Raw genomic sequence first — 25,914 nt, 5'->3', positions numbered from 1 at the left:
ACTATGTGATCTGAAAATGTATATTTTAAAACAATATAAATTATTACAAACATTTAGACAACTTGTTTTTCTTTTCTACCAGCATTAACATCACTTCTTATTCTCTTAAAGTGTAAACGTTCCCTTGCAGCCTTCAGTTTTCCTTTTCTAATTTTTTCTTTTTCTTCGTCGGTGAATTTTGGTTTTGGTGGTTCAAGAGCTGATCTTATGCACATTCTTAGTTTCTCGAGAGCGTCTGCTACATTCAGTGTTTGCGATCTAAATTTTGTATTATTTAATAAGTACTCAATCCGCCGCTCATGGGAGCTACTCAACCTCGCCGAGTGTGGCAGGTGGTGTCCCAAATTAAGTCACAGTAATGAATGTCGCTCTCCGCAAAAGGAGCTTAGGGTAAATCTTAGGGTCTTCTTACACCACTAAGTGGAAATTGCTTGATGGAAATGAGAATGAGAAATGCGAGTTGCCACATGGGAACTTGAACTCAAACTCTCACCACCGTAACTCAGTGCGTTACCCTTATAGGATAAAATAAGAAAAGAAAATGATATTCAACATGAGCAATATGTTATTAATATAAATATACCTAGTTCTATCGGATTTAATGACCATCCATCCATCTTTAGTTAAATCTTTTCTATACTTTTCAAGTATCTTGGATTTCACACTGGGGGTCAACCAAGTTGCACTGTTCACGTGAAATCTGAAATTCATATACATTTAAGTAAGTTAACATGGAACTTTTATTTCCTATAGGTACAAGTAACTTTCAACTTTTATATTAGGAAATAATACATTGAATAAGCTCATGCGTCAACGAAGTAGATGTGTTAACTTACCTAATATCAACCTTTGTTTCAACTTTATTAACATTTTGGCCACCTGGGCCACTGCTACAGGAAAAAGTCTTCGTTATTTCATTCATTGGAATATGACCATTAAATTCACCCTTCAAATCATCAGCATTCGAATTCTTTTCTGGGCTTGGATAAATCTTTCTTAAACTGAAAATAATAAAATACCTTTTATAGTTACTGCAAAGTAAAAAAAAAAGATTTGTAGTTTACAGTAACTATCACATAAAAAAAACTAGGAAATTCAAAATATAAAGTTTATTGCAAAATATTTTAGATTCGTGATAGTTTGGTTGAAAGGTTTGAGTTTGTTTATAAATGGATTAACGTAAAATAACCTGGATTTAAGTGATAATTTAGGTACAGCGACAATCGTACTAGGGACAAACCCTCTTATGCGACAAACCTACTAGGGGGACAACTCTAAAATAAATTGCTCTAGACTTTTAATAGGGGGACGATACACGAAGTTTAACAAGTGATATTAGCACCTCCCTACAGTGATATCAAGTATTTTTTTTTAAAACTATACTTATATTAGGGTTGGAAATCCGTATAATTTTTGGGTCGGATTCGGATTCTTACAAAAATCCGCCCCCAAAAAAATAGCGTATAAATCCGTAAATTGCGGATTCTAGCAATATTTTTAAAGGCTTTTTTGTAAATAAAAAAAAATCTGGCTCCTACAGCAGCGGCCATTTTCAAACCCTTACTTAACCCAATCTAAAATAACCATTAAAAGCTAATGTAAAAAAAAACTTTGAATTATACACAACATTTTACATGAAGTTAATTTAAAATAAAATACTTTTGTTCTTATTTCTGCCACATTTTAAATGAAAGTTTTTAAGTATAACAAAAGTCCTAAAAAATTGCCCGAATCAGCAATTTCAATTGCGGATTATGATTAAAACAAGGGTCCAAAAATTGGGCGGATTCGGATTGCCAACCCTAATTTATTTATATTATCCTCTTCAGGATTTTTCGCACTAATACGATGATTTATAATGAATAGTATTGAGAACAAACAATAAATAATTAATCACCTTATAGAGCTGGAATAACTAGAACAATATCTTAATATTGGATATGTGTGTTGTGTCATATCTAATGATCTGATGCATCGGAAAGTAGCCAGTGCCAGCATTTTAACTGTAAATACAATAATTAAAAGTGTAAAATTCAATCACCATTTACCTACACAATACATAAATCACACAAAAATACAATTTAAAAAAAAATTATTTCTTAGGTTGCAAAAAAACAGTTGAATACAATATTTACGAAAATTAAAACAAAATTGAAATGAAACAAAACAGATTAGACAGAGCAACCAGGACCTACGCAAAATGATAAAGTGACTATTACTTTTAAGAAGGGTTCTTTTTGAGTATACTGCGTTGGTCCTGGTCGATTTCCCTCAACATTGTCTAGACACATGTTCAGTTTGGCGTGAATGCACTTCAATTTAACATTAAGATCGTGAAAAGTGTAAAATAAATAATAAACAAGGCCAAGTATGGAAATATTATCTTCCACCATTTTCGGGAGCACCAGCACTGTTGATGAGCAAAATAAAGCACAAGGGAACAATATACATCCAATACTTGGCGAAAAATGATCTGTTATCTGGTTTTTCTCCGCTCATTTTTCTACTTTTCTCCTGAACATTTAATATTTTAAATTCAAGTCCACCTCGAGTCTAGTCCATAAAGGGTTAAATTCGATCCAACCATATCTAATTTTAAAAAGAAAAAAAATTTAATATCATTTATTAATATTATTTAATGTTATTGAAAAACATTTTTTAGGGGCGATTTCTCTTGGTAGCGTGGTGATACCCTACCCCCCAAAAAATTGATATCCTTCAGTACAGACAGACAGAGATCCTTTTACAGAAGCCTCTAGGGGCACGCAAAACGGTAGGTACTTGATTTTTTTTATTTTTGACGATTTCTCTTTGAAGAGTGGTGGTACCCTCCTTCAAAATAGGTATAAACCTTCCCAAGACCTATTTGAAACTAAACTGTAAAGGGAAACCATATCGGTTCAGAGCTTAGCGAAAACCTTCTTTACAGGCAGACAGACATGCAGAGATACTTTTACTTCATTATAAGGATTAAAATAAAGTATCGAAATGTGCCTATTGTCATTAAATTAGTTTAATTCAAAAGAAATAATATTAGCAATACAAACAATAACCTCTTCCATTTTCTGAATGTATGCAGCTGTGTCGGGTGTTGGTCCATTCTCCATGCTTTGTATCTGAACTCTGGTATCAAATTTTCCGGCTGTTACTTTATGTCCTACTACTCCTGAATGTCGAACACGGTCAAAAAATGTTTAATCCAATTAGAATGTACAAACAAAGTGAAATTATCTTTATTAAGGGGGGGGGAGGGTGGGGGTGCGTAATGACATCTGAACTTAAACAGTGAGCAAAATGGTCTAAATATTGAGCTAGATTATTGAAACTAGCCCTATAGGTACTACATCTAAATGAGAAAAAAAAATTCAAATTTTTTTTTTATGTTAGGTTTGGTACAAAAACCCTTCGGAAATAGGGTTTTTAGGCATTTAAAGTCTATTTTGATGTAAAACTTACCTTTAATTGTTTTTTTAGATTTTTTTTTCACAAGGACATTATTTAAGAGGATTCAGCAAGTCGGGGACCAACCCCAGACGGCTAGGTGGGTGGCTTGCAGGTGTTAAGTGCATTTTTTCATATGTTGTGTTATCATATATCAAATTATAGGATTTTTGAGATTTGGTCCCCAACTTGCTAAATCATCTTATATAGTGTCCTTATGATTAGATATAGTGTATTAAAAGAAAAAACTTAAGAAAAATCAATAAAAGTAAGTTTCTATATCAAATTAGACTAAAATAGACCAAAAAAATGCCTAAACATTCCATTTCCGCAGGGTTTTCTTACCTAACCTAAACATAAAAAATTTTGATTTTTTTTCATTTGGATGTAGTAGGTACCTATAAGACTAGGCTTATGTACCAAGTTCAGAGATGAAAAAACCCAGTTTTTTTAAAAAAGAACAAACCAGTTTTTTTTTTGTATTAAACCGGTTTTTTTTATAAAAACCAGGATTTTTTTTTTTTTTTAATAATATCCAAATAATAGGCCTGCCCCCCCTCTTTTTACCCCCTCCCCCTTTTTCTCACCCCCCAATTTTTTGATTGTATTTTTACATTACAAAAAAATACAACTGGAAAGATACGCCTTTATATAAATATTAAAAAAAAACATTTGAACCATCCCACCTTGTTTTTTTGGTTTTTTTTTTAAGCTTGATTTTTTTGGTTTAAACAACTTGATTTAAACCACGTGGTTTATTTATGCCATCTCTGACCAAGTTTCAAGAATCTAGCTCAATATTTAGACCAATGTGCTCACTGTTTATTTCAGATGTCACCCCCCCCCCCGCCCCCCCCCCTTTCCACTAAAAAGGGGGGGGCGGATGTGCCACTTTTTGAAACCAAAAGTAAAACACGCATGATCTCAGCCCATAAAAGAGTTACAGCTCTAAAATTTGGCACAGCAATTGCTTTTGTTGAGAACAATATGGAACTGTAAAGAAACGGCGGCGGAACCGCCACTCCCGCCGAAAACCGCCGTTTTCCCGCCGAATTTTTTTTTACCTTTTCTCGCCATTATAGACAATTTTGAATCATCTGAGATAAACTTTTTTTTTCATAAAAAAATTCCCTTATATTTTCACGTGACACTTGTAATATTTCAAACATGTCAATATTTAAAAATATTTTTAAGTGTAAAATCTTTTAAGTGTCAAGTGAAAATATAAGGGAAATTTTTATGAAAAAAAAAGTTTATCTCAGATGATTGAAAATCGTCTATTATGGCGAGAAAAGGCAAACAAAATTTCGGCGGGAAAACAGCGGTTTTCGGCGGGAGCGGCAGTTCCGCCGCCGTTTCTTCACAGTTCCATATTGTTCTCCACAAACGCAACTGCTGTGCCAAATTTTAGAGCTGTAACTCTTTTATGGGCTGAGATCATGCGCGTTTTACTTTTGGTTTCAAAAAGTGGCACATCCGCCCCCCCCCCCTTTGTAATCCGAAACTTTTTTGATAAGACATGTTAAAATATGTCTTATTCATAAAAAAAACGTTTTGCCTAACATTCCATTTTATAGATAAGAAAAGCTGCACAAAACGAAAAACTTAAATTGTTACGAAGAAATATTTGTTTGCATCATCCAAATAAATAAAGCATGGTATGAAAACAGTAGGTAACATACTTAGAATTATATAAGAGGGGGGACGGATGAGCCATATTTTGAAACCAAAAGTAAAACGCACATGATATCAGCCCATAAAAGAGTTACTTTTGCTTTTGCAGTTGCTTTTGCTGAGAACAATATGGAACTGTGAAGAAACGGTGACGGAACCGCCGCTCCGCCGAAAACCACCGTTTCCTGCCGAAATTTCTTTTGCCTTTTTTCGACAAATTATACAGTTCTCAATCATCTTAGGTAAACTTTTTTTCTCATAAAAATTTCCCTTACATTTTCACGTGAAACTTGAAATATTTCAAACATATCAATGGCGGGAAATCGCGGTATTCAGCGGGAGCTCATCCGCCATTCTCTTTATTATGGGCCTCACTGGTCGCCGGAAGGAAAAAACAGTTTTTTGAAACAGGCTATCTGAATTTATTACAGATTCTGATATATACATAATACATATATAGACTAATGAAAAGTGCAAAAAACGAAATAAAAAGTGCTCCTTCTTGGGAGAAAATCCGGGAATTTTTTTTTAGCTATTTTTAACCTAAAATTCACATTGGCAAGCCGGCAAAAAAATATACAGACATTTTAAACATGTGATTGCTCAGCACCTAGAAGTGGTAGAAAAATGCAGGGTGGCCACAGACTTTTTTTCAAAATAGCATAAAATAGTATGCAAAAAAAAAGTAAATAGTATGTAAAATTTTTAAAAATAGTATGCAAATTTTTTAAAAATAGTATGAAATAGTATGCATTTTAAACAAAATAGTATGAAATAGCAAGCATTTAAAACACTATAGGGCCTTAAAATGTTGGTTAGCTATCAGTAATTTGAAATGTCCGTCTGTCCGTATGTCTTAGTTTGGGGGAAATGTGATTTTCTCGGCTCCTATAAAAGATAAAAGGCTGAAATTTTTAGACAACATTCCCATTATTAAGGAACACAATTAACTATAAAACATCAATGGTGGTAGGACCGCTTTTTAGCAGGTTTTAGGCTATTTTTGTATTTTTCACATTTTTCTCCATATCTTTGGTGTTTATGGTCCGATTTCCAAAAATTTTTCAGTTATAGTATCAAAATTAAATTTCCTGTCGTTTCAAGAAAACAACTATGACGGTCAGACTGCCTTTAAGCAGGTTTTAGGCTATTTTTGTATTTTTCACATTTTTCTCCATACCTTTGGTGTTTATGGCCCGATTTCCGAAGTTTTTCAGTTATATATATCAAAATTAAATTTCCTGTCGTTTCAAGAAAACATCAATAGCGGTCAACTGCCTTTTTGCAGGTTTTTGGCTATTTTTATATTTTTCACATTTTTCCTCCTATCTTTGGTGTTTATGGTCCGTCTTTAAAAAATTTTGTAGTTAAATATATCAAAATTAAATTTCCCGTTGGTTTAACCATCCAGTGTGTAATTTACTTTGACCGTCAGTCTGTTAGTCATAGTACTGAAATATAAATATTAAGAAATTAAAAACAAATGTTGAAAAGGTTTCGTGATTTTTTCCTAATATACATGCTTTAAACAACTAATATCTAAATTCTTATTTATTTATTTGTGCTTCGCTACTTATGGATGTTGTCATCCTTGTTGTTCATATATAGGACAATCCGGTCCAAAAGTATGTAGCGCAGCGATAACACTAAATACTGAAATAAAACTGATATACTAGATATGGCATATTCATTTAAAGTAGATCGACACATTCCAATAGTATACAATTGATTCTAAATTCTTAAAACCAGCCTATCTATGATTAGAAAGTACGTAGCATTTTTAACATTTTTCATATAGACAGTAGCTGCGCTATTTCAAGTTGTGTATGTTCAATTTATACTTTTTACGTCAATATATTGTCGCGACAGGTTATGTTCAGTGTCAGTATATTGTTTACCTTTACTACAGCTGGGAGTTTTTTTAAGTGCTGCTTTTCTATAAATAGGTTCTCATGTATGTCCGTCCGTACGTAACGGATAGCTCTTGACGATAATTTAGGTATGTTAAAGTTGTCCTATTGTTTTCAAACTGCATTATATGATGTCCAAAACCGTTAGATACTTTATAATTATTGTCAGTATGATTTAATTATGATTCAAAGGAAGATTAGCCACAATTTTATGAACAATTATTTTTAGTTTAATTTTTATCCTATAATATAAGAAGTAGGTAAGTTTGTTTTTCTAAAGCCAAAAGTATGTTGGTCCTAATCGGTTATACTTTTCAGCTAAGCTCATAAAAAACTTGGTTGGTTTTAAGCTATTTTCCTGAGGCGAGGGGCGAAGCAACAAGTGTTATGTAATTGATAAATCAACCCTATCATCTAATTGCAAGCAAAAGGGGGGGGGGGGGGGAGAAATGTGGTGACTCGTCACACGTGACACGACATACCAGCAATTTTATTTTGGGTGCTACTCCCTTAGTTTTAGAGATAATTGGGTGAAATCTTTTTGGTTGTGTCACTAATTACCCCAAGTTTTGGTATTTTTCAAAAAAAAATCTTTACATTGAATGTAGAAATACCAATAACTTTCAATAAAGGTACAACAATCTGAACTGAAAGACTACTTTCTTCTGGAAACATTTCTAAAAAAATTGAAAACAAAGTAGCGATTTTGCCGTATTTTCACAGTAGCATTTGATAGGTTATTTTAGGTTAGGTAAATGTTAATGATTGCCCCGCAGGGTTAGAGCCCCCCGCAGGGACTAGACATAGGAGAAAAGATACTGTGAAAATGCGATGAAACCTGCTACTTGGCTTTCTTTTCATGATCAAAAAAATCAGTTAGTTTTATAGCATATTTTTTTGGAATAGTTTGCATAGTATGCAAAAATAGTGGAAATAGTGGAAATAGTATGTTTGTGGCCAGCCTGAAAATGCTATGCATACCATTGGAAAGCTCATAGCCTCTAGTTTTAATATCCGTACATAGTTTTTGAGATATCCTATGAAGTATGCACAAGTTTTGAAAATGCAGTTTTTTCCATGAATTTTAAGTTTGATACTTGTTACACAAACCTTTTAAAAATCTTATTGCTTAGCAAGCACCTAGAGTTATATAATTATTTTATATCGATATATTTGTATATTTTGGGCTCTTTGGGTACTTTCAATTCTAGCTTAATCAAATATTGTCTTTGAAATGTGTATAGTTTGTAGTGAGAACCAAGGATGGAGGGGGGAAATTTATACACGTATAGGCAATGAAATTCAGTATAAAATTTTTCCCTGGATGTTTTAGGGCTATTGTTATAGCCATTAATCTGATTCTTTTTGTAAAATCTCCTATATCTATAATACAAAGTAGAATGATGTCTATCTGTCCGTCTGTCAGTCTGAAGCTTAAGATCTCAGTCACCACTGAACCGATTGGATTAGACTCTTATGGGTATTTACCTATTGGTCCTGTGGTGGTTTTAAGCTATTTTCTTGAGGGGTGGGACACCCCCAACCCCCCAAAAAACAAACTCTCCCCCTCCAAATTTTAAAAAAAAATTTAGGAATTTGTACGAATTCGCGATCTGCAGGAGATTTCCTACGTCCTTTGCGATCCATTCACATTTTTTTCGGCTGGGTCAGTGGGTAGGTAATAGAAGATGTAATTATACCTCATGGGGCAAAGTCCCTAGAGGCTAGGGGCGAAGCCGCTAGTGATTAAATATACCAGTAAGTCTTAAGTTTTGGCACTTTCTTTCTAGGGGCTAGTGGGGTAAAACTGCCCCCAAAACTACAAAAACTTTAATTTTTGACTTATTTTTAAAAATATTGGGCTGATTTTGTTAATGAAAATTTTTTTCAAATAACTGAACTAAATAATCACTAGATTTCAATTAGGCACTTTCTTTCAAGGACTAAATTATTTTTTCCAATTATGTGAAATATGTTTTCATTAAAGTTCAACATGATATCTTTGAAAATATGCTCAGCACTCATAATTTTTGTATTTGGGGGTGTTTTACCCCAATACAATCTAGAAGGAAAGTGCCAAAATTCAATTTTTAAGTGTTACAACTAGATCTAATCATATAAAAAAATTTGAGAAAAAAAAATCATTTAATAACTCTAACAAGTTCAAACAGCCAGGGCAAAATCTGGTACTGACTTTGATTTAAATGTTTTAGGGAGTGTTTTACCCTACTAGCCCCAAGAAGGAAAGTGCCAAAATGAAATCTGTAATAGCTACTAATTCAATTATGTGAAATATGTTCATATCTAAATAGAAATATGTTTATATTCATTAAAGTTCAACATGATATCTTTGAAAATAAGCTTAGAACTTGTAATTTTTGTATTTGGAGGTGTTTTACCCCACTAGACTCTAGAAGGAAAGTGCCAAAATTCAATTTTTAAAGTGTTACAGGTAGATCTAATCGTATAAAAAAATTTGAGAAAAAAAATCATTTAATAACTCTAACAACAAGTTCAAACAGCCAAGGCAAAATCTGGTACTGACTTTGATTAATTTTAATGTTTTAGGGAGTGTTTTACCCTACTAGCCCCAAGAAGAAAAGTGCCAAAATGAGAATAAATTTCAAATTAAAAAAATCATCTTTAAAAATAGGCTCATAACTTTTAGTGTTTTTGGGGATGTTATAACCTTCTAGCCCCAAGTAGGAAAGTACCAAAATGAAATATTTAGTGACTACTTACCTTAATTATGCAAAAAAAAGTTTACATTAAAAACATCAGCTTGATATCTCTAAAAATAAGCTCAGACTTCAGGTAGATTTTAGTGTTTTTTTGGGGCTGTTTAACTTCACTAGCCCCTAGAAGGAAAGTGCCAAAATTTAATTTTCAAAGATTTGCTGGTAGATTATATCAGGTTAATGTCTAGAAAAACAAGCCCAAAAACAACAAAGGCAAAAGAGGACTATCCACAAACCAGAGCAAGTGATTCTAAGCATCTTCCATCATTGACCCGTAGTATTTTTTTAGTAAATATACTAGGTTTATGTTTAATATTTGCTTTATCGAGTAAAAAGTTAGGTTTCATCATGGTTTTATATGAAAAAGACTTTGAAATGTTAAGCATTATTTGGTGCAATATCATTGAATGTTTTTAGGAGTTCAAACTGTTGTTTAAAAGCTTTGACACAAAAGTATATTATTGTGATTAAAAATGTATGTATATTTAGAAAAGGGTTGGTAACTTGTAAACCTTTTAATTAATGTACTTTTGCAATTAACAACATTTGATGCTTTTCTGCAATGTTATTTTATTTTGTCCTTTGAACTCAACAAAGCATTTGACAATATTGCTTTAAAAATTGCTTTACATTTCAGGGTTTCTTTTCATATAAAACCATGGTGAAACCTAACTTTTTAGCTGATAAAGCAAATATTAAACATAAACCTAGTATATTCACTAAAAAAATACTATGGGTCAATGCTGGAAGATGCTTAGAATCACTTGCTCTGATTCGTGGATAGTCCTCTTTTATACTGAATTTCATTGCCTATAAGTGTATAAACTCCCCCCCTCCTTTCTCCTTGGTTCTTACTACAAACTATACACATTTCAAAGGCAATTTTTAATTAAGCTAAAATTGAAAGTACTAAAAGGTTTGTGTAACACATATCAAACTAAAATTCAAGGAAAAAACTGCATTTTCATAACTTGTGCATACTTCAGAGGATATCTCAAAAACTATTAATAGTACCTACAAAAACGTTATATATTAATATGAAAAATAGAGGTTATAAGCTTACCAATGGTATGCGTAGCATTTTTTTACCACTTCTAGGTGCTGAGCAATGACATGTTTAAAATGTCTGTATATTTTTTTTGTGAATTTTAGGTTAAAAATAGCTAAAAATCTTTTTCCCGGATTTTCTCCCAAGAAGGAGCACTTTTTATTTCGTTTTTTTGCTTTTTTAAATTAGTCTATAAATTTATGTATATATAAGAATCTGTAATAATCACAGATAGACTGTTTCAAAAACTGCTTTTTCCTTCCGGCGACCAGTGGCCTTGGATTAAACTTTTCGGGAAAAACTTACCTATTCTGGATGCTAGGTTGGCAGCCACGGGATTGCCTCTCCAATCCAAAAATAATGTGATTTGTTCAGCAAGGCTACTGTCCAGCATTGTACAGGCTGGCGTGTAACTTTGTAATTCTCCTATTCCATCTCCAGTAACCTGTAAGATTAGAATATAGTTTTCAGGATTTGCTAATAAGGGGGGGGGGGGGGATAATGCAACCATCTCGTAATCAATGATTAAATGGCACTTAGAATTTGAATTTCGATCAGAAATTTTTCATGAGTAATCCTTGGTAGGTCTATTTTCCCTAAATCGAACAAAAAGTTGGAATAGTAATAGCTGGCGGCTCAGCCGTTTAGCCGTTTTTTTTGCCTAATTTCAGGGCAAATTCATCATTAATTACGTAGGAATCAACTTTTTAAAACATTTTTTTGGTTTAAGTCATGTTAAATGATAACAATAACCATTTTTCAAATTTCTGGTACCAACAGCTACCGGCTAGAACCGTTTGATAAGGTTTTTGACCGCAAAAAGTATTATGTGGAGATAGGTTTCGTGACTAATTTGCTCTTAAAAATGGCAAAACGGCTGAGCCGCCAGCCGTTACTTTTCGAACTTTTTGTTCGAATTAGGGAAAATAGACCTACCAATGATTATTCATGCACAATTTCAGATCAAAATTCGAATTCTAAGTACCATTTAATCATTGGTTACGAGATGGTTGCTTTACCCCCCTCCCCTTATAGTAAGTTTAGATGATCGTTCAATAAATCTGACTAATAGAAAAACAAGAGTAGAAACAATACTACCCCATAAGTCGTTAAAAAGTGAACATTTAATTTTCACTTCATTTATCTGATAAGTAAGATATAGATAGTTGAATTTCTTAGAATAACGCATTGCTTATGGAAATTAACACGTATAAAAATTTCGTCGCAAGTAGGATGGAATTGAATTTTAAACAAAATCGGCTTCGGCTAAAAAATCTTTATCGTGGATTATTGTGCCTGAATAAATCTACCTATAGAGTTTAGAAAATGATTCATTGTTGTTGTTTTTGGTAGTTTGCCCTCATTTTAACAAATAGTATTTATAAATAAACAAAATAGCTTTCTTTAGATTTTAATCGAATTAGCAGAAAATCATGGGGGAAAAACGCTAGTAAAATTAGATTACCTTGATAAGGTAAAACATGTTTTTAGAGCAGAGATTTTCTAAGGTTGACAAGTTTTCATCAGACAATGGACCCTAAATAAGCATATGAAAGTTGGATTTAGCATTAAACTAAATTAGAGATCACAAAAAAAATTACGGAAATAATGATCAATGATGTTTTGGAAGTAAAAAATAAAACTAAAACTTTATATTACAAAGATTAATTAGGATTAGACAAAGTAATTAAATCATAAATTTAGAAATAAGTGCTACACAAATGTTAAAATAATATTAAAATACCTGATTTACTGTAGGAATGGCACTTCTTGCTTTTGAAAATGATAAACTTCCTCTGTCTTGCCAACTCTTACCCATGTCTAGACTATGCTCAAGTCTCAATGATATTTCCCCATCCATATCAAGTTCTGAACAATCAAAGCTGCCAAATAAAACAAATAAAACTGATGTCAATAAATAATTTGGGTTTAAAACTGGCACGCGCATTATATTTTGCCTAAATTCCTAACGATCTGAAATATAAAATTTATCATGGAGTAGAAGAGTTTCTAAGCTGGAACGTAAACAGTGAGTTATGAAGCTATTATCATATTCAAGAAAGAGCACCACAACTTACATGTAGATCAGGCTAAACAGGCTAGAAATACCGAACTTCAAAACATAAACTTTTTTCATTTGTCCGCTTAAATTAAACATGTTCGTTTTTTATTTTTTTTATAAAACTATTTTATTTAGATAACTAGGCTGCTACTTGGCAGCATCAGGCCAACAAAAGAGGAAAGATATCGTTTTTCGACGTGTTTCGCAGGTACAGAATTTAGATTCAGAGCTCACTGTCACATAAAACTTCACTTTCCCTTATAAATAAATATGACATTAAAAATGATTTAAATATGGGGGGGGGGGGGGGGGTTGATGCAACCATCTCGCAATCAATGTATAAATGGCACTTAGAATTCTGAAATTTTACATGAGTAATCCTTGGTAGGTCTATTTTCCCTAAATCGAACAAAAAGTTGGAAAAGTAACGGCTAATGGCTGGCGGCTCAGCCGTTTAGCCATTTTTTTGGTATTCTCAATGCAAATCCATCACAGAACCTATCTCCACATAATACTCTTTGCTGCTCCAAACCGTTTTTAAACGATTCTAGTCTAGACGGTAGTTGCTGGTACTAGAAATTTAAAAAAAAATGTTTTTTGTATCATTTCAAATGATTTAAAGCAAAAATATGTTTTTAAAAGTTGGTTTCTACGTAATTTATGACATATTTGCCCTAAAAATAGCCAAAACAACGGCTAAACCGTTAGACGTTACTTTTCCAACTTTTTGTACGATTTAGGGAAAATAGACCTACCAAGGATTACTCATGCAAAATTTCAGATCGAAATTCGAATTCTAAGTGCCATTTATACATTGATTACGAGATGGTTGCATTAACCCCCCCCCCCCCCCTTATTTAGTTGTTATTACTTTAACACGATCAAATGAATATATTGATTTGATAAAATTAATGATAATATAAATTTTCCAAAAATTCGATAAGGGTGGGGGGGGGGGGGGGGTATGTGCCACTTTTTGAAACCAAAAGTAAAACGCAAATGATCTCAGCCTATAAAAGAGTTACAGCTCTAAAATTCGGCACAGCAGTTGCTTTTATGGAGAACAATATGGAACTGTGTAGAACCGTCTCATAAAAATTTTCCTTATCTTTTGCGTGACATTAGTAATATTTCAAACATGTCAATATAAAAAAATAAAAAATTTAAAATCTCACAAGAGTCAAGTGAAAATATAAGGAAAATTTTTATGAAAAAATAAAGTTTATCTCAGATGATTGAATATGGTCTATTATGGCGAGAAAAGCAAAAAAAAATTCGGCGGGAAACGGCGGTTTATCGGTGGGAGCGGCGGTCTCGCCGCCGTTTCTGCACAGTTCCATATTGTTCTTCACAAAAGAAACTGCTGTGCCGAATTTTAGAGCTGTAACTCTTTTATGGGCTGAGATCATGCGCATTTTACTTTTGGTTTCAAAAAGTGGCACATCCGCCCCCCCCCCCCCCTTTGTTTACTTTGATAATTTCTGCTTTATTACATCATGAAATGAGAAACGTAATGCATTATGATCATTATACGTGTATCAATATCACAGTTGAGTTTAGGATTACAGAAAATTATATAATATAAAGAAATAATAGGAAAGCAAAGAGTGTGGTGGGGAAAGGGGGTTGACATAGCTTATGTTAGTAATGATATAAGTTATCTAATATGATGATCTTTTCCAAGTGTGACATTTTTAGAAACCAAAAATAAAAATAAAAGAAACTCAACTAAACAAGGATGACAACATTCATAAGTAGCGAAGCACAAAAGTTCGTGGATGAGACTGACCGTCATTGGTGTTTTCTTCAAACGACCGGAAAGAGGACTATCCACGAACAAGAGCAAGTGATTCTAAGCATTTTTTAGCATTGACCCATAGTATTTTTTTTAGTAAATATACTAGGTTTATGTTTAATATTTGCTTTATCGACAAAAAAGTTAGGTTTCACCATGGTTTTATATGAAAAAAACTTTGAAATGTTAAGCATTGTTTGGTGCAATATCATCGAATGTTTTGATGAGTTCAAACTGTTGTTTAAAATCTTTAAAACAAAAGTATATTATTTTGATTTAAAATGTATATTATTTAGAAAAAGGGTTGGTAACTTGTATACAGTTTAATTAATGTACTTTTGCAATTTATAACATTTGATGCTTTTCTGCATTGTTATTTTATTTTGTCCTTTGAACTCAACTAAGCATTTGATGTTATTGCCGTAAAAATTGCTTTACATTTCAAAGTTTTTTTCATATAAAACCATGGTGAAACCTGACTTTTTAGTCGATAAAGCAAATATTAAACATAAAAATAGTTTATTCACTAAAAAAATTCTATGGGTCAATGCTGGAAGATGCTTAGAATTACTTGCTCTGGTTCGTGGATAGTCCCCTTTAATTTTGATATCAAGAAAACATTTTGGAAATCGCACCAAAAACACTAGGTAAAGATATGGAAAATGTAAAAAATATAAAAATAGCTAAAAACCTGCAAAAAGGCAATCTGACCGTCATTGTTGATTTCTTCTAACGACGGGAAATTTAATTTTGATATCTTTAACTGAAAAATTTTGAAAATCGGACCAAAAACACCAAAGATATGGGGGAAAATGTAAAAAATATAAAAATAGCCAAAAACCTTCAAAAGACAGTCTGACAGTCATTGTTGTTTTTTTTCAAACTGACGAACAGACAAAGTGAATTTTAGAGTAGCTTCGCTACTAAAAAAAAAAGTTACAGCCCTCAAATTTCGTATGGCGTTGGCTTTTAAGAGATTCCGCCGCCGTTCATTCACAGCTTCTTAAAAGCAACCGCCATGACAAATTTCAGTGCTGTGAATATTTTTTAGTTGAGTTCCTTTGACTTTAAGATTTGGTTTTTAAAAGTGTCACGACCGCCCCTCCCTTTTCGGAATAAATGAATGCAATGATTTTCTTAAAACGTACAGTGTACATGCCAAAATATCTTTAAGACTTAGTTTCAAGAAATAATTGATATTTGTCAGTGACAAATTTTTTGTTGTCTGCTTGAACAAATTTGTGATAGGCTCCATCAGCACATATGGCTACTAAAGAATTATCCTGGGTGAAGCAACAAATACACCTCGTCCCTCCAGGCACCTGCCAAATAAAGGGAATTTGAAGTTAAAAGCGTTATTATTAAGGTAACTGTTAGGAATTTTTAAGTAAACTTGAATAAATCAGCTTACCTCTATTTTGGAAAAACTCCACATAGAAGAAAAATATTTAGGGAGAAAAGATGCTCCCGCCAGACTCGACTGTTTGTTCTTATTTTTCTCTTCCAATGAAAAAATATGTATTGTTCCATGATCACTCGCAACGCATAATAAAGTTGACGAAGCGTTGAAATTAATACAATATATTGTGGCAGGATTGGTCCCTCTACGAAGCTCACTAAGAAGGTTACCATTTGAGACTTCAAATACCCGTATTAATGTTCCTTTGGTGCTAGCAGTTGCTAATCTAGTGCCTAAAAAATATAAATAACGATGAGAGGTGACAAATTGCATAATTCTGTAAACCGTGACAAAATAGTTTTTATAGGTAACAAGATAGAACGCTAAAAGTTTTAACTTAAGCCTTCCTTATGTTCACTACACATAATACTTTAGTGTAAAATGGTGCATTAAAGGGAAAGACTTTAAAAGAAAAATGAATTTCACTATGAATACCACTAATTGTGCCAAAAATAAAATAAATGTATTACAACATATGCAGCATAAAAATCATACCTTCGACGTTTAATGCTATTGAGACCAATGGTGAATCATGGGCTGTAATGTTTAGAGGTGATCGTTCTGTCGCAGCTAAATCAACCAGCTGGACCTGGCCAGCTTTTAAACCAGGGAATGCGAGCACACTGTTGGAGGAACTTGGACTTAAAGAACATAAACCAGATGGATTTGACCTGTTTTCAGTTGATTTCAATAAAAAACCCGGTTCCATTTTTTTACAAAGTATTTTTTTTATCAGATCAAGTTTTTAAAAATCCGAAAAATTGGGGTATTAATTTTATTAAACTGGGTTTATAATTTTTTTTTTTTTTAGGCCAGTCCTGGTATTAACTGCAGGCACACTTTAAGAATACTAAACCGATTATTTGTTTTTTTAGAAATCATTCCTTGTGTCGAAAACGTGCAATTGTGTTGGGTGACTTGTGAAAGTAAAAACTTTGATAACTTGTTCAAGGACTACCACAATTCTGTCTCTGCGTAGTCGAACATTTTTTACTTCACTTGAGAACTCCATTTCAATAATCGATTTCTTTTTTAAGTCATCCCAGATCTTTACTTTGCAGTTAGAAAATTCTGTATTTTCTGAGGAGGTACCAACAAGCGCAATATAGTTACATCTGAACAACATTTCTAATAATCGTATGCCTCCAGTTTCCTTTTATACAATTAACTTTAATAACTACCTTTCAATAAAATTCTACTAAATCTATAAACTAGTCTCTGAAAATTTACAGATTCTTTTTAATCACCGGAGGGAGGGTGATGGTGTCACTAACCCCCCTCCCCTTCACACATAAGCATTCAAACTTATCTAAACCGATGTTATGATGTATCCCTAAAAATTGTAATACGGTCGGTTTAGCTCATTGAGAGTTCTTTAGCATTCATACAGACAACCTGTTACTTTAGTGCATATGAAACGTTTTTTAAAGTTGCCTAATGCAATTAAATAAGACAAGTACAAAGGTTTATGTAAAGTTAATTGCCTTCTCATCCCATTCTTGACTTTCTTTTTCCCTGAGTGGATCTGTATTGAACACTTTAAAACCTTTCTTAGTTCCAACACAAAAACATCCTAAGAATAAAAAAAGAAAACTTAATAATAAATAGTTTATCACGAAGTGCACTTGACGAATTAGTCTACTTAGGAATAGTGATCATCTATATATTTGATACCTTGATAACTAAATAGCTTTCTATAAAGATTTAAAAAAAAAATATATATATCATTTACGTAAACATGCATTTTAGACCAAGAGTAATCTCATACAATAGCTGCCATGAAAACAGAAGAGTTGCACACATCATAATGGTATAATTATCAAGTCTTAAATTAAATTTAACTTCAAACTACAAGGTAGCATGTAAATTAAAATTAAGTTGCTTAACTGCCACGGCGGCTCGCTCACTTATAGAAATGGGAAACTTGTAAAAGTTTTACTCAACACACGAAATCGTAACAATTTTCATGAGAAATACGCATTTTATAAGGCATACAAAACGCTCTAATTTTCGTTCTATTTAACGTAATTTTATAATTTTTTTTGCTGTTTATTTTATTTTACATATACTTTTATCATTTTATCAAAAAAAATTATCTTTTTTCATCATTTTTAGGAGAAATTAATGCTTAAACTAAGGGTATCTTTAGACGCAAAATTGACGCACTTAGAATAAAAAATGCGTATTGAGTACAAAGGGGGGATAATTTCAAGTCATGAATGTTCTAAAGATATCTTTTTTTCCATAAAATTTTAATGTTTAGTCCACCCCACGTCACCCCGAAAATTATATATCAATTTAGGAAGATAATTTTTGTAGAATAATTACAGAATTTACAACGTTATGGACTCTGAAAGTATAGTTAAGATCAAAGGCGTGCAAAAGGTTGGTATAGGGGTTGTTTACACCACCCTTGTAAAATTAAGGGGGATGGATACACCTCCCTAGGTGTCCACCCATGTCCACCCTCTTGACAAGAGCCTACACCCTCAGATACACCCCTCTATAAATTCCAAGGGGACGTAAAGGAAATAAATTTACACCCCTTAAATAAAGTGGGGTTGGGGGTGTTTAAGAAGGGTGTATATAAGCAAGTCACAGATTCAGATAAGGGGGGGGGGGGAAGTTTGTACACTTATAGGAAATGAAATTCAGTACCAAAGTTTGGGAGGGTCGTATGGGCTTGTTTTTAAAGTTATCAACCTAATTCTTTTTGTAGGCTCTCTTATATGACTTGATATACACGGAAAACTTTGAAAATTGAATTTCGGTACTTTCCTTCTAGGGGGTTGTGGAGCAAAAGACCCCCCAAAACACTAAAAATATGAGTTCTGACCTTATTTTTTAAGATATCGACCTGATTTTTTCTTTATAATACTTTTTTAACATACCCGAATCAACGAACCATTACAGATTTCATTTTGGGACATTCCTTCTAGGGGCTTGTGGAGCAAGAGACCCCCAAAACACAAAAATATGAGTACTGGGCTTATTTTTGAAGATATCGACCTGATTTTTTTTATAATACTTTTTTAACTTAACCGAATTAACGAACCATTACAGATTTCATTTTGGTACTTTCCTCTTAGGGGCTTTTGGAGCAAGAGACTCCAAAACACAAAAATATGAGTACTGGGCTTATTTTTGAAGATATCAACCTTCTTTTTTTATATAAAAATAATATTTAAACATAACCGAATCTACGAACCATTACAGATTTCATTTTGGGACTTTCCTTCTAGGGGCTTGTGGAGCAAGAGACCCCCAAAAATCATAAAAATATGAGTTGTGGGCTTCTCTTTTAAGATATCAATCTTATTTTTTTATATAATAAAAAAATACCATTTTAACATAACCGAATCTACGAACCATTACAAATTTCATTTTGGGACTTTTCTTCTATGGGCTTGTGGAGCAAAAGACCCCAAAAACACTAAAAATATGAGTTCTGAGCTTATTTTTAAAGATATCAACCTGATTTTTTATATAAAAATACTATTTTAACATAATTGAATCTACGAACCATTACAGATTTCATTTTGGGACTTTCCTTCTAGGGGCTTGTGGAGCAAAAGACCCCAAAAACACTAAAAATATGAGTTCTGACCTTATTTTTAAATATATCAACCTGATTTTTTTAGGAACACTTTTTTTTAACATAACCGAACTAAGAAACCATTACAGATTTCATTTTGGGACTTTCCTTCTAGAAGCTAGTGGGGCAAAAGACTCCAAAAACACTAAAAATATGAGTTCTGAGATTATTTTTTAAGATATCAACCTGATTTTTAAAAAATAATACTGTTTTAACATAACCAAAATAAAAAAACATTACAGATTTCATTTTGGGACTTTCCTTCTAGGGGCTAGTGGAGCAAAGATTCCAAAACCACTAAAAATATGAGTTCTGAGCTTATTTTTAAAGATATCAACCTGATCTTTTTAAAATAATACTTTTTTAACATAACCGAACTAAGAAACCATTAAGGATTTCATTTTGGGACTTTCCTTCTAGGGGCTTGTGGAGCAAAAGACCCCCAAAACACTAAAAATATGAGTTCTGAGCTTATTTTTAAAGATAACCTGAGAACTCAATTTATTTTGTTTTGGAGGTGTTTTACCCTACTTTCCCCTTAAAGGAAAGTGCCAAAATGAAATTATTAGTGGCTACCTAGTTCAAACATGTGAAAAAAGTTTTCATGAAAAAAATCAGCTCAATATCTCTAAAAATATTTTTTGGGGGTCTTTTGCCCCACTAGCTTCTAGAAGGAAAGTCCCAAAATGAAATCTGTAATGGTTTCTTAGTTCGGTTATGTTAAAAAAAAGTGTTCCTAAAAAAATCAGGTTGATATATTTAAAAATAAGGTCAGAACTCATATTTTTAGTGTTTTTGGGATCTTTTGCTCCACAAGCCCCTAGAAGGAAAGTCCCAAAATGAAATCTGTAATGGTTCGTAGATTCAATTATGTTAAAATAGTATTTTTTATATAAAAAATTAGGTTGATATCTTTAAAAATAAGCTCAGAACTCATATTTTAGTGTTTTTGGGGTCTTTTGCTCCACAAGCCCATAGAAGAAAAGTCCCAAAATGAAATTTGTAATGGTTCGTAGATTCGGTTATGTTAAAATAGTATTTTTTTATTATATAAAAAAAATTGTGTTGATATCTTAAAAGAGAAGCCCACAACTCATATTTTTATGATTTTTGGGGGTCTCTTGCTCCACAAGCCCCTAGAAGGAAAGTCCCAAAATGAAATCTGTAATGGTTCGTAGATTCGGTTATGTTTAAATATTATTTTTATATAAAAAAAAGCAGGTTGATATCTTCAAAAATAAGCCCAGTACTCATATTTTTGTGTTTTGGGGGTCTCTTGCTCCAAAAGCCCCTAAGAGAAAAGTCCCAAATTGAAATCTGTAATGGTTCGTTAATTCGGTTAAGTTAAAAAAGTATTATAAAAAAAAATCAGGTCGATATCTTCAAAAATAAGCCCAGTACTCATATTTTTGTGTTTTGGGGGTCTCTTGCTCCACAAGCCCCTAGAAGGAAAGTCCCAAAATGAAATCTGTAATGGTTCGTTGATTCGGGTATGTTAAAAAAGTATTATAAAGAAAAAATCAGGTCGATATCTTAAAAAATAAGGTCAGAACTCATATTTTTTGTGTTTTGGGGGGTCTTTTGCTCCACAAGCCCCTAGAAGGAAAGTACTGAAATTCAATTTTCAAAGTTTTCCGTGTATATCAAGTCATATAAGGGAGCCTACAAAAAGAATTAGGTTGATAACTTTAAAAACAAGCCCATACGACCCTCCCAAACTTTGGTACTGAATTTCATTTCCTATAAGTGTACAAACTTCCCCCCCCCCCTTATATGCTATCTATTTTTAGATAAATTAATTACCAGACTTTACTAAAATAATCTTGCAATATTCTGTACAACTGTACTGTACAACTTTTAATTAGTAAATTGGGACATGAGGAAGCTCTCATGCATATATAGGGGGGGGGGGGTGGAGTTAATGCAACCATCCCATAATCAATTAATCCAAATTTTGTTATGAAAATTGGCATGTGTAATCCTTGGTAGGTCTGTTTTTCAAAATTTAACAAAAAGTTAAGCTTAAGGGGGGGGGGGGGGGGTTAAGGCAACCATCACGTAATCAATGCACAAATGGCACTTAGAATTCGAATTTCATTACAAAACTATTAATCCTATTTTCCCAAAATGGAACAAAAAGTTGGAAAAGTAATGGCTAATGGCTGTTTGCTCAGCTGTTTAGCCGTTTTTGGGCTATTTTCAGGGCAAATCCATCAATAATCATGTAGGAATCATCCATTAGGGATAGGTTTTAAAGGGTGCTGAGCTGAAAAATACTACCAAAAATAGTGGCAGCTGGGTAATGGCTTATAAGGTTACTAGCAGCTATGCCCCTAGCACCTAGAGGACCTGTTTTCGAAAGGGCAGAGGGGATGGAAATATAGCTTAAAACCATCCCTAGACCTGGTTCTAAAAAAATTAATAACCATCGCGGTGAAGCTTACTTAGAATAGAGAATCAATCTTAAGCTTCAGACAAAAAAACCTTAATACTTTATATAATACGATAAAAAAATTGAATATTTCCATGGAATTAAACTTTTCTTAATTAACATTATAACTTTATGTCATGGACATATTACTAAAAGAACTTTTTTTAATTTCTAGATTTCGCTGTCATAACAGCTAAAAACTGCCAAAAATGGCTGAGAACGGCTGTCAACAGCCAAAAGTATATATTGTAGATTAAATCATCCCGCCCTGGAAAAATTTTGATAAAAGTTTTGCCCCCAGTAAAAATTGGTTGATTTAAGCAAAAAAATGACCCATGCTAAATATTTTTCTGTGATGCAATAATTGTGACCTCATGAGCACTGCAAAGTTTTTGAAATCTGCAAAAAAAAAATTTTTTTTTAGTTCTTTTGTGTGATCTCAATTTTAAAGATTTTTACAAAATTTCAATTCTAGTATGTCAATATAAACCTGAAATTTAACAAAAAAATGGAGCAGTCTCAATTATAACATAAGAAGGTGTTGCAAGTAATTTGCAAAGTCAAATTCCATTTTTGCAGAGTTTTTCTTACATAACTTAAAAATAAAAATTTTAATTTGGTTTTCATTTAGATGCAGTAACTACTGTAACCAGGCAGTTTCAAAATTTTAGCTCAATATATATCAATTTTGCTCACCTTCCAACACTAAACCCCCTTTATTGATAAGAAGACCATTAATTTTATTTGGGGTTTCCCTCAAAGTTTTTACACAGATAGTGTTAGTATTTATAGTAAATTATGACCTCAAAAATTGTATTATATATATTTATGCAATTTTGACTTTGGAAGATGTGACATGTCTAGGGTAGGTTTTTTTTTAAAAACATACTTTTGCTTTAATGTATGTTAAATTATACCAATAACCATATTTTAATTTTCAGTACCACCCACTTAACAGCTAGAACTGGCTGGAAACAGCTGGGAGTGGCCAAGAGTATGATGAGTAGATAGGGCTTTTGATGTGTCTAAGGGTAGGTTTTTATGGGTGCTAAGCTCAAAAATACCACACAACATCCATATGGCAGCTTGCTAACGGCCGCAGCTCAGCTGGGAGCGGCCAAGAGTAGAATGAGTAGATAGGGCTTGTGACATGTCTCTAGGTAGGTTTTTAACAGTCTGTGTAACAGCCCCAGCTGCCAAATGGATGGACCCCTACTATTTATAGTAGTATTTTTGAGCTTGGTACCAATAAAAACCTACCCCTAGACATGTCACAAGCCCTATCTACTCTTCATACTCTTAGCCGCTCCCAGCCATTTTCAGCCAGTTCTAGCCATTTAGCAGCTGGTACAAGAAATTTTAAAAATGGATATTTAAAGCAAAAATATGTTTTAAAAAGTTGATTCCTATGTAATTAATGATAGTTTTGCCCTGAATATAGCCCAAAAACGGCTAAACGACTAAGCTGCCAGCTGTCAATTTTCCAACTTTTTGTTTCATTTTGGGAAAATAGATAAACCAAGGATTACTCATGCCAAGTTTTGTAATGAAATTCAAATTCTAAGTGCAATTTGCGCATTGATTATGAGATGGTTGCATTAACTCCCCCCCCCCCCCCCTTAAACTTGAGTTAATTCCTTTAATGATCTTGATTTTATCTTGATATTTATAACTTTTAATATATTTTACAATAGTGCTCAAAGTTAATGTTGGGAGGGATAAATATCCCAATCCTCTTTTTATAAAAAAATTTTAAAATGTAATAAATTTCTTATGTAAAGTAGTTTTGGTAATATCTTAATAAAATCACCCTTGATTTTAGTTAAAGGGGGCTGTTAAAAGTCATAAGTGGGGTGTCAAAAAATTTAGTTGTTAATAAATTAATGGAATATAACCTGATATTATAAATTTGAAACATATTTTTGATGTACAAAGAGATTAAAGGAGCATGAATAATTTTTTATTTGTTTTTTTCAACACAAGGTTATTTGTGTATCTCTTGGTACAAGATACCACCATATCATTAGTTAAATCTAATTTTTTTATAAATTAAGTGAATCATTCTGTCAGACCAAGGGTAGAAACTCAGCAGATAGACAGACAGACAGGCAAGAAGAATTATCAAAGTTTGACTATAATAGACAATTAATTAGATAAAATCCAATAGAGAACCTGTGAATAATCAGACAGACGGAGGGATAGACAGACAGACAAGACAGACAGAAAGACATACAGACAGACTAAAGGACAGTTAAATAGTAACAGACAGTCTTTGAGGCGTTAATAAATTACAATTAGGCTATGCTAGATGATTCATTGAAATCCAAAAGAGAGGCAGTTAGACAGATAGACAGACAAGCGGTGGGACAGACAGACAGAGGGACAGACAGACAAATGGGTACTGCCTAAGAACAGTTTGGCTGCTATATGAATCATTAAAACCCACAATAGAAAAGAAATTTACATTAGTTTCTTATTTCGATACTCAACGCCCCCCCCCCCTCCCCCACTCAAAGGGGTTTATTAATTCTTAAAATCAATAAGTGACTTCTCAGCATGATAAAATTGAATATACTTTTTATTTCATCAATTTATCGTAAATAGAACGAAAGTTTTAATCATTTTATTGTCTACAAGAAATATGTTTTGAGTAAAAATCAACCTAATTGTCAGTAAAAACTGTCATATTTATGCATATTTACACAGTAAATAAATTTTGAAATTGTATTCTAATGTAATGAATAACTTAAGGGGGTTGTATGAATTATCAAAAACCTAATTTGGTTAAATTAGTCCAAGTAATGATTGATTTAGTACAGCACATATGAATATGTTGTCAATTTCCTATCAGAGTCGCAGTGCTGCTGTATAGATGTAATTAAACGTTTTGAAGAATGAAAAAAATGGGATTTTAATGATCATACGTAGACAAAGAAAGATTAAAACTTTAATCACGAAATACTTAATATAACATTTAATATACCTTGATCTTGATTAAACCCTGCAAACATTAATTCATTTTTGTAAGGATTATCTCGTAAGTCCATGTTGACATTTAATATTAACTCAACCTGAAGAATCAATTCTGAAAAAAAGTAATGTAAAATAAGCTAGCAGCTTGTTTAAGAAAACGGACTGATGTTACACCTTTAAAAATAATCCAGATCTTAATAATAATTAAATCGAAAAGTTTACATCGCAAACTTAATATTCTTTCCTTGATGTTTCCTAACAACAAAAATGACTTACATTTATTTATCAAAGTTTTCAATCCTGAGTGAAGAAATTTTTCCACTTTACATTTTATTTTAAAATCATATGATTTTGGCGTTAAAACCTGATTTATTATTTTTGCGAGGAATTCATTTTATGCGAATTAAATCTAATGGTTTAAAAGCTTTCATTCTTTTTGAAGATTGAAATAAAACTATTAAATTAAAAGTAAAAAGTTGCCTACTATGTAAATAGGCGCATAATGCCGCGACTATTATGAAGCGCAAGATGCCGCGCTGTGATTATCTTAAAGTTATGTTTGCCAAAATATTATTATTAGATGATACAATTCTACTTTTAATTATTATCTTGAAATTTAAAACCCAATAAGTTCTTTTTATTTGAATTTTGTTTTAAATTTATTGTCTAACCTACGTTAACTTTTTATTAATAAAATGTGTAGAAAATACTTTAATTTGGTTTATTTACTGAAACAGATTTTTAAATTTATCAACTTGAGAGCACTGACAAGCAAATGTATTTTTATG

General features: G+C 32.5%; 3 protein-coding genes across 10 annotated transcripts; all 3 read right to left on the bottom strand.

The window, feature by feature from the left end:
• Positions 1-9: 9 nt before the first annotated feature.
• On the bottom strand, positions 10-2,031 carry LOC145318056 (large ribosomal subunit protein mL62). Its single transcript, XM_080159378.1, has 4 exons — positions 1,898-2,031; positions 837-1,001; positions 584-700; positions 10-258 (listed from the first exon to the last, which is right to left on the bottom strand). The coding sequence occupies exons 1-4, from the start codon at positions 1,996-1,998 to the stop codon at positions 54-56; spliced, it is 588 nt and encodes a 195-aa protein (XP_080015504.1). The 5' UTR covers positions 1,999-2,031; the 3' UTR covers positions 10-53.
• Positions 2,004-13,165, bottom strand: EMC10 (ER membrane protein complex subunit 10). Its single transcript, XM_080159377.1, has 5 exons — positions 12,556-13,165; positions 12,277-12,348; positions 11,118-11,256; positions 3,054-3,166; positions 2,004-2,514 (listed from the first exon to the last, which is right to left on the bottom strand). The coding sequence occupies exons 1-5, from the start codon at positions 12,757-12,759 to the stop codon at positions 2,380-2,382; spliced, it is 663 nt and encodes a 220-aa protein (XP_080015503.1). The 5' UTR covers positions 12,760-13,165; the 3' UTR covers positions 2,004-2,379.
• Positions 12,785-25,573, bottom strand: LOC145318054 (WD repeat domain phosphoinositide-interacting protein 3-like). Of its 8 annotated transcripts, none has more exons than XM_080159373.1 (8): positions 25,137-25,573; positions 17,612-17,700; positions 17,014-17,280; positions 16,623-16,800; positions 16,080-16,360; positions 15,735-15,990; positions 14,344-14,601; positions 12,785-13,198 (listed from the first exon to the last, which is right to left on the bottom strand). In XM_080159373.1, the coding sequence occupies exons 1-6, from the start codon at positions 25,198-25,200 to the stop codon at positions 15,838-15,840; spliced, it is 1,032 nt and encodes a 343-aa protein (XP_080015499.1). In that variant the 5' UTR covers positions 25,201-25,573; the 3' UTR covers positions 12,785-13,198; positions 14,344-14,601; positions 15,735-15,837. The 8 variants fall into 8 exon arrangements, with proteins under 8 accessions (XP_080015499.1, XP_080015500.1, XP_080015501.1 ...); XM_080159374.1 differs by having other exon boundaries at positions 14,344-14,547; XM_080159375.1 differs by having other exon boundaries at positions 14,344-14,547; positions 15,766-15,990.
• Positions 25,574-25,914: the final 341 nt, after the last annotated feature.

This window comes from Acartia tonsa, chromosome 4 (genome assembly GCF_053477335.1).
Source record: "Acartia tonsa isolate MP-2025a chromosome 4, ASM5347733v1, whole genome shotgun sequence".
Taxonomy (NCBI): domain Eukaryota; kingdom Metazoa; phylum Arthropoda; class Copepoda; order Calanoida; family Acartiidae; genus Acartia; species Acartia tonsa.
The sequence above is the reverse complement of the archived record's forward strand: the minus strand, read 5'-3'. Positions and strand labels throughout refer to the sequence as shown.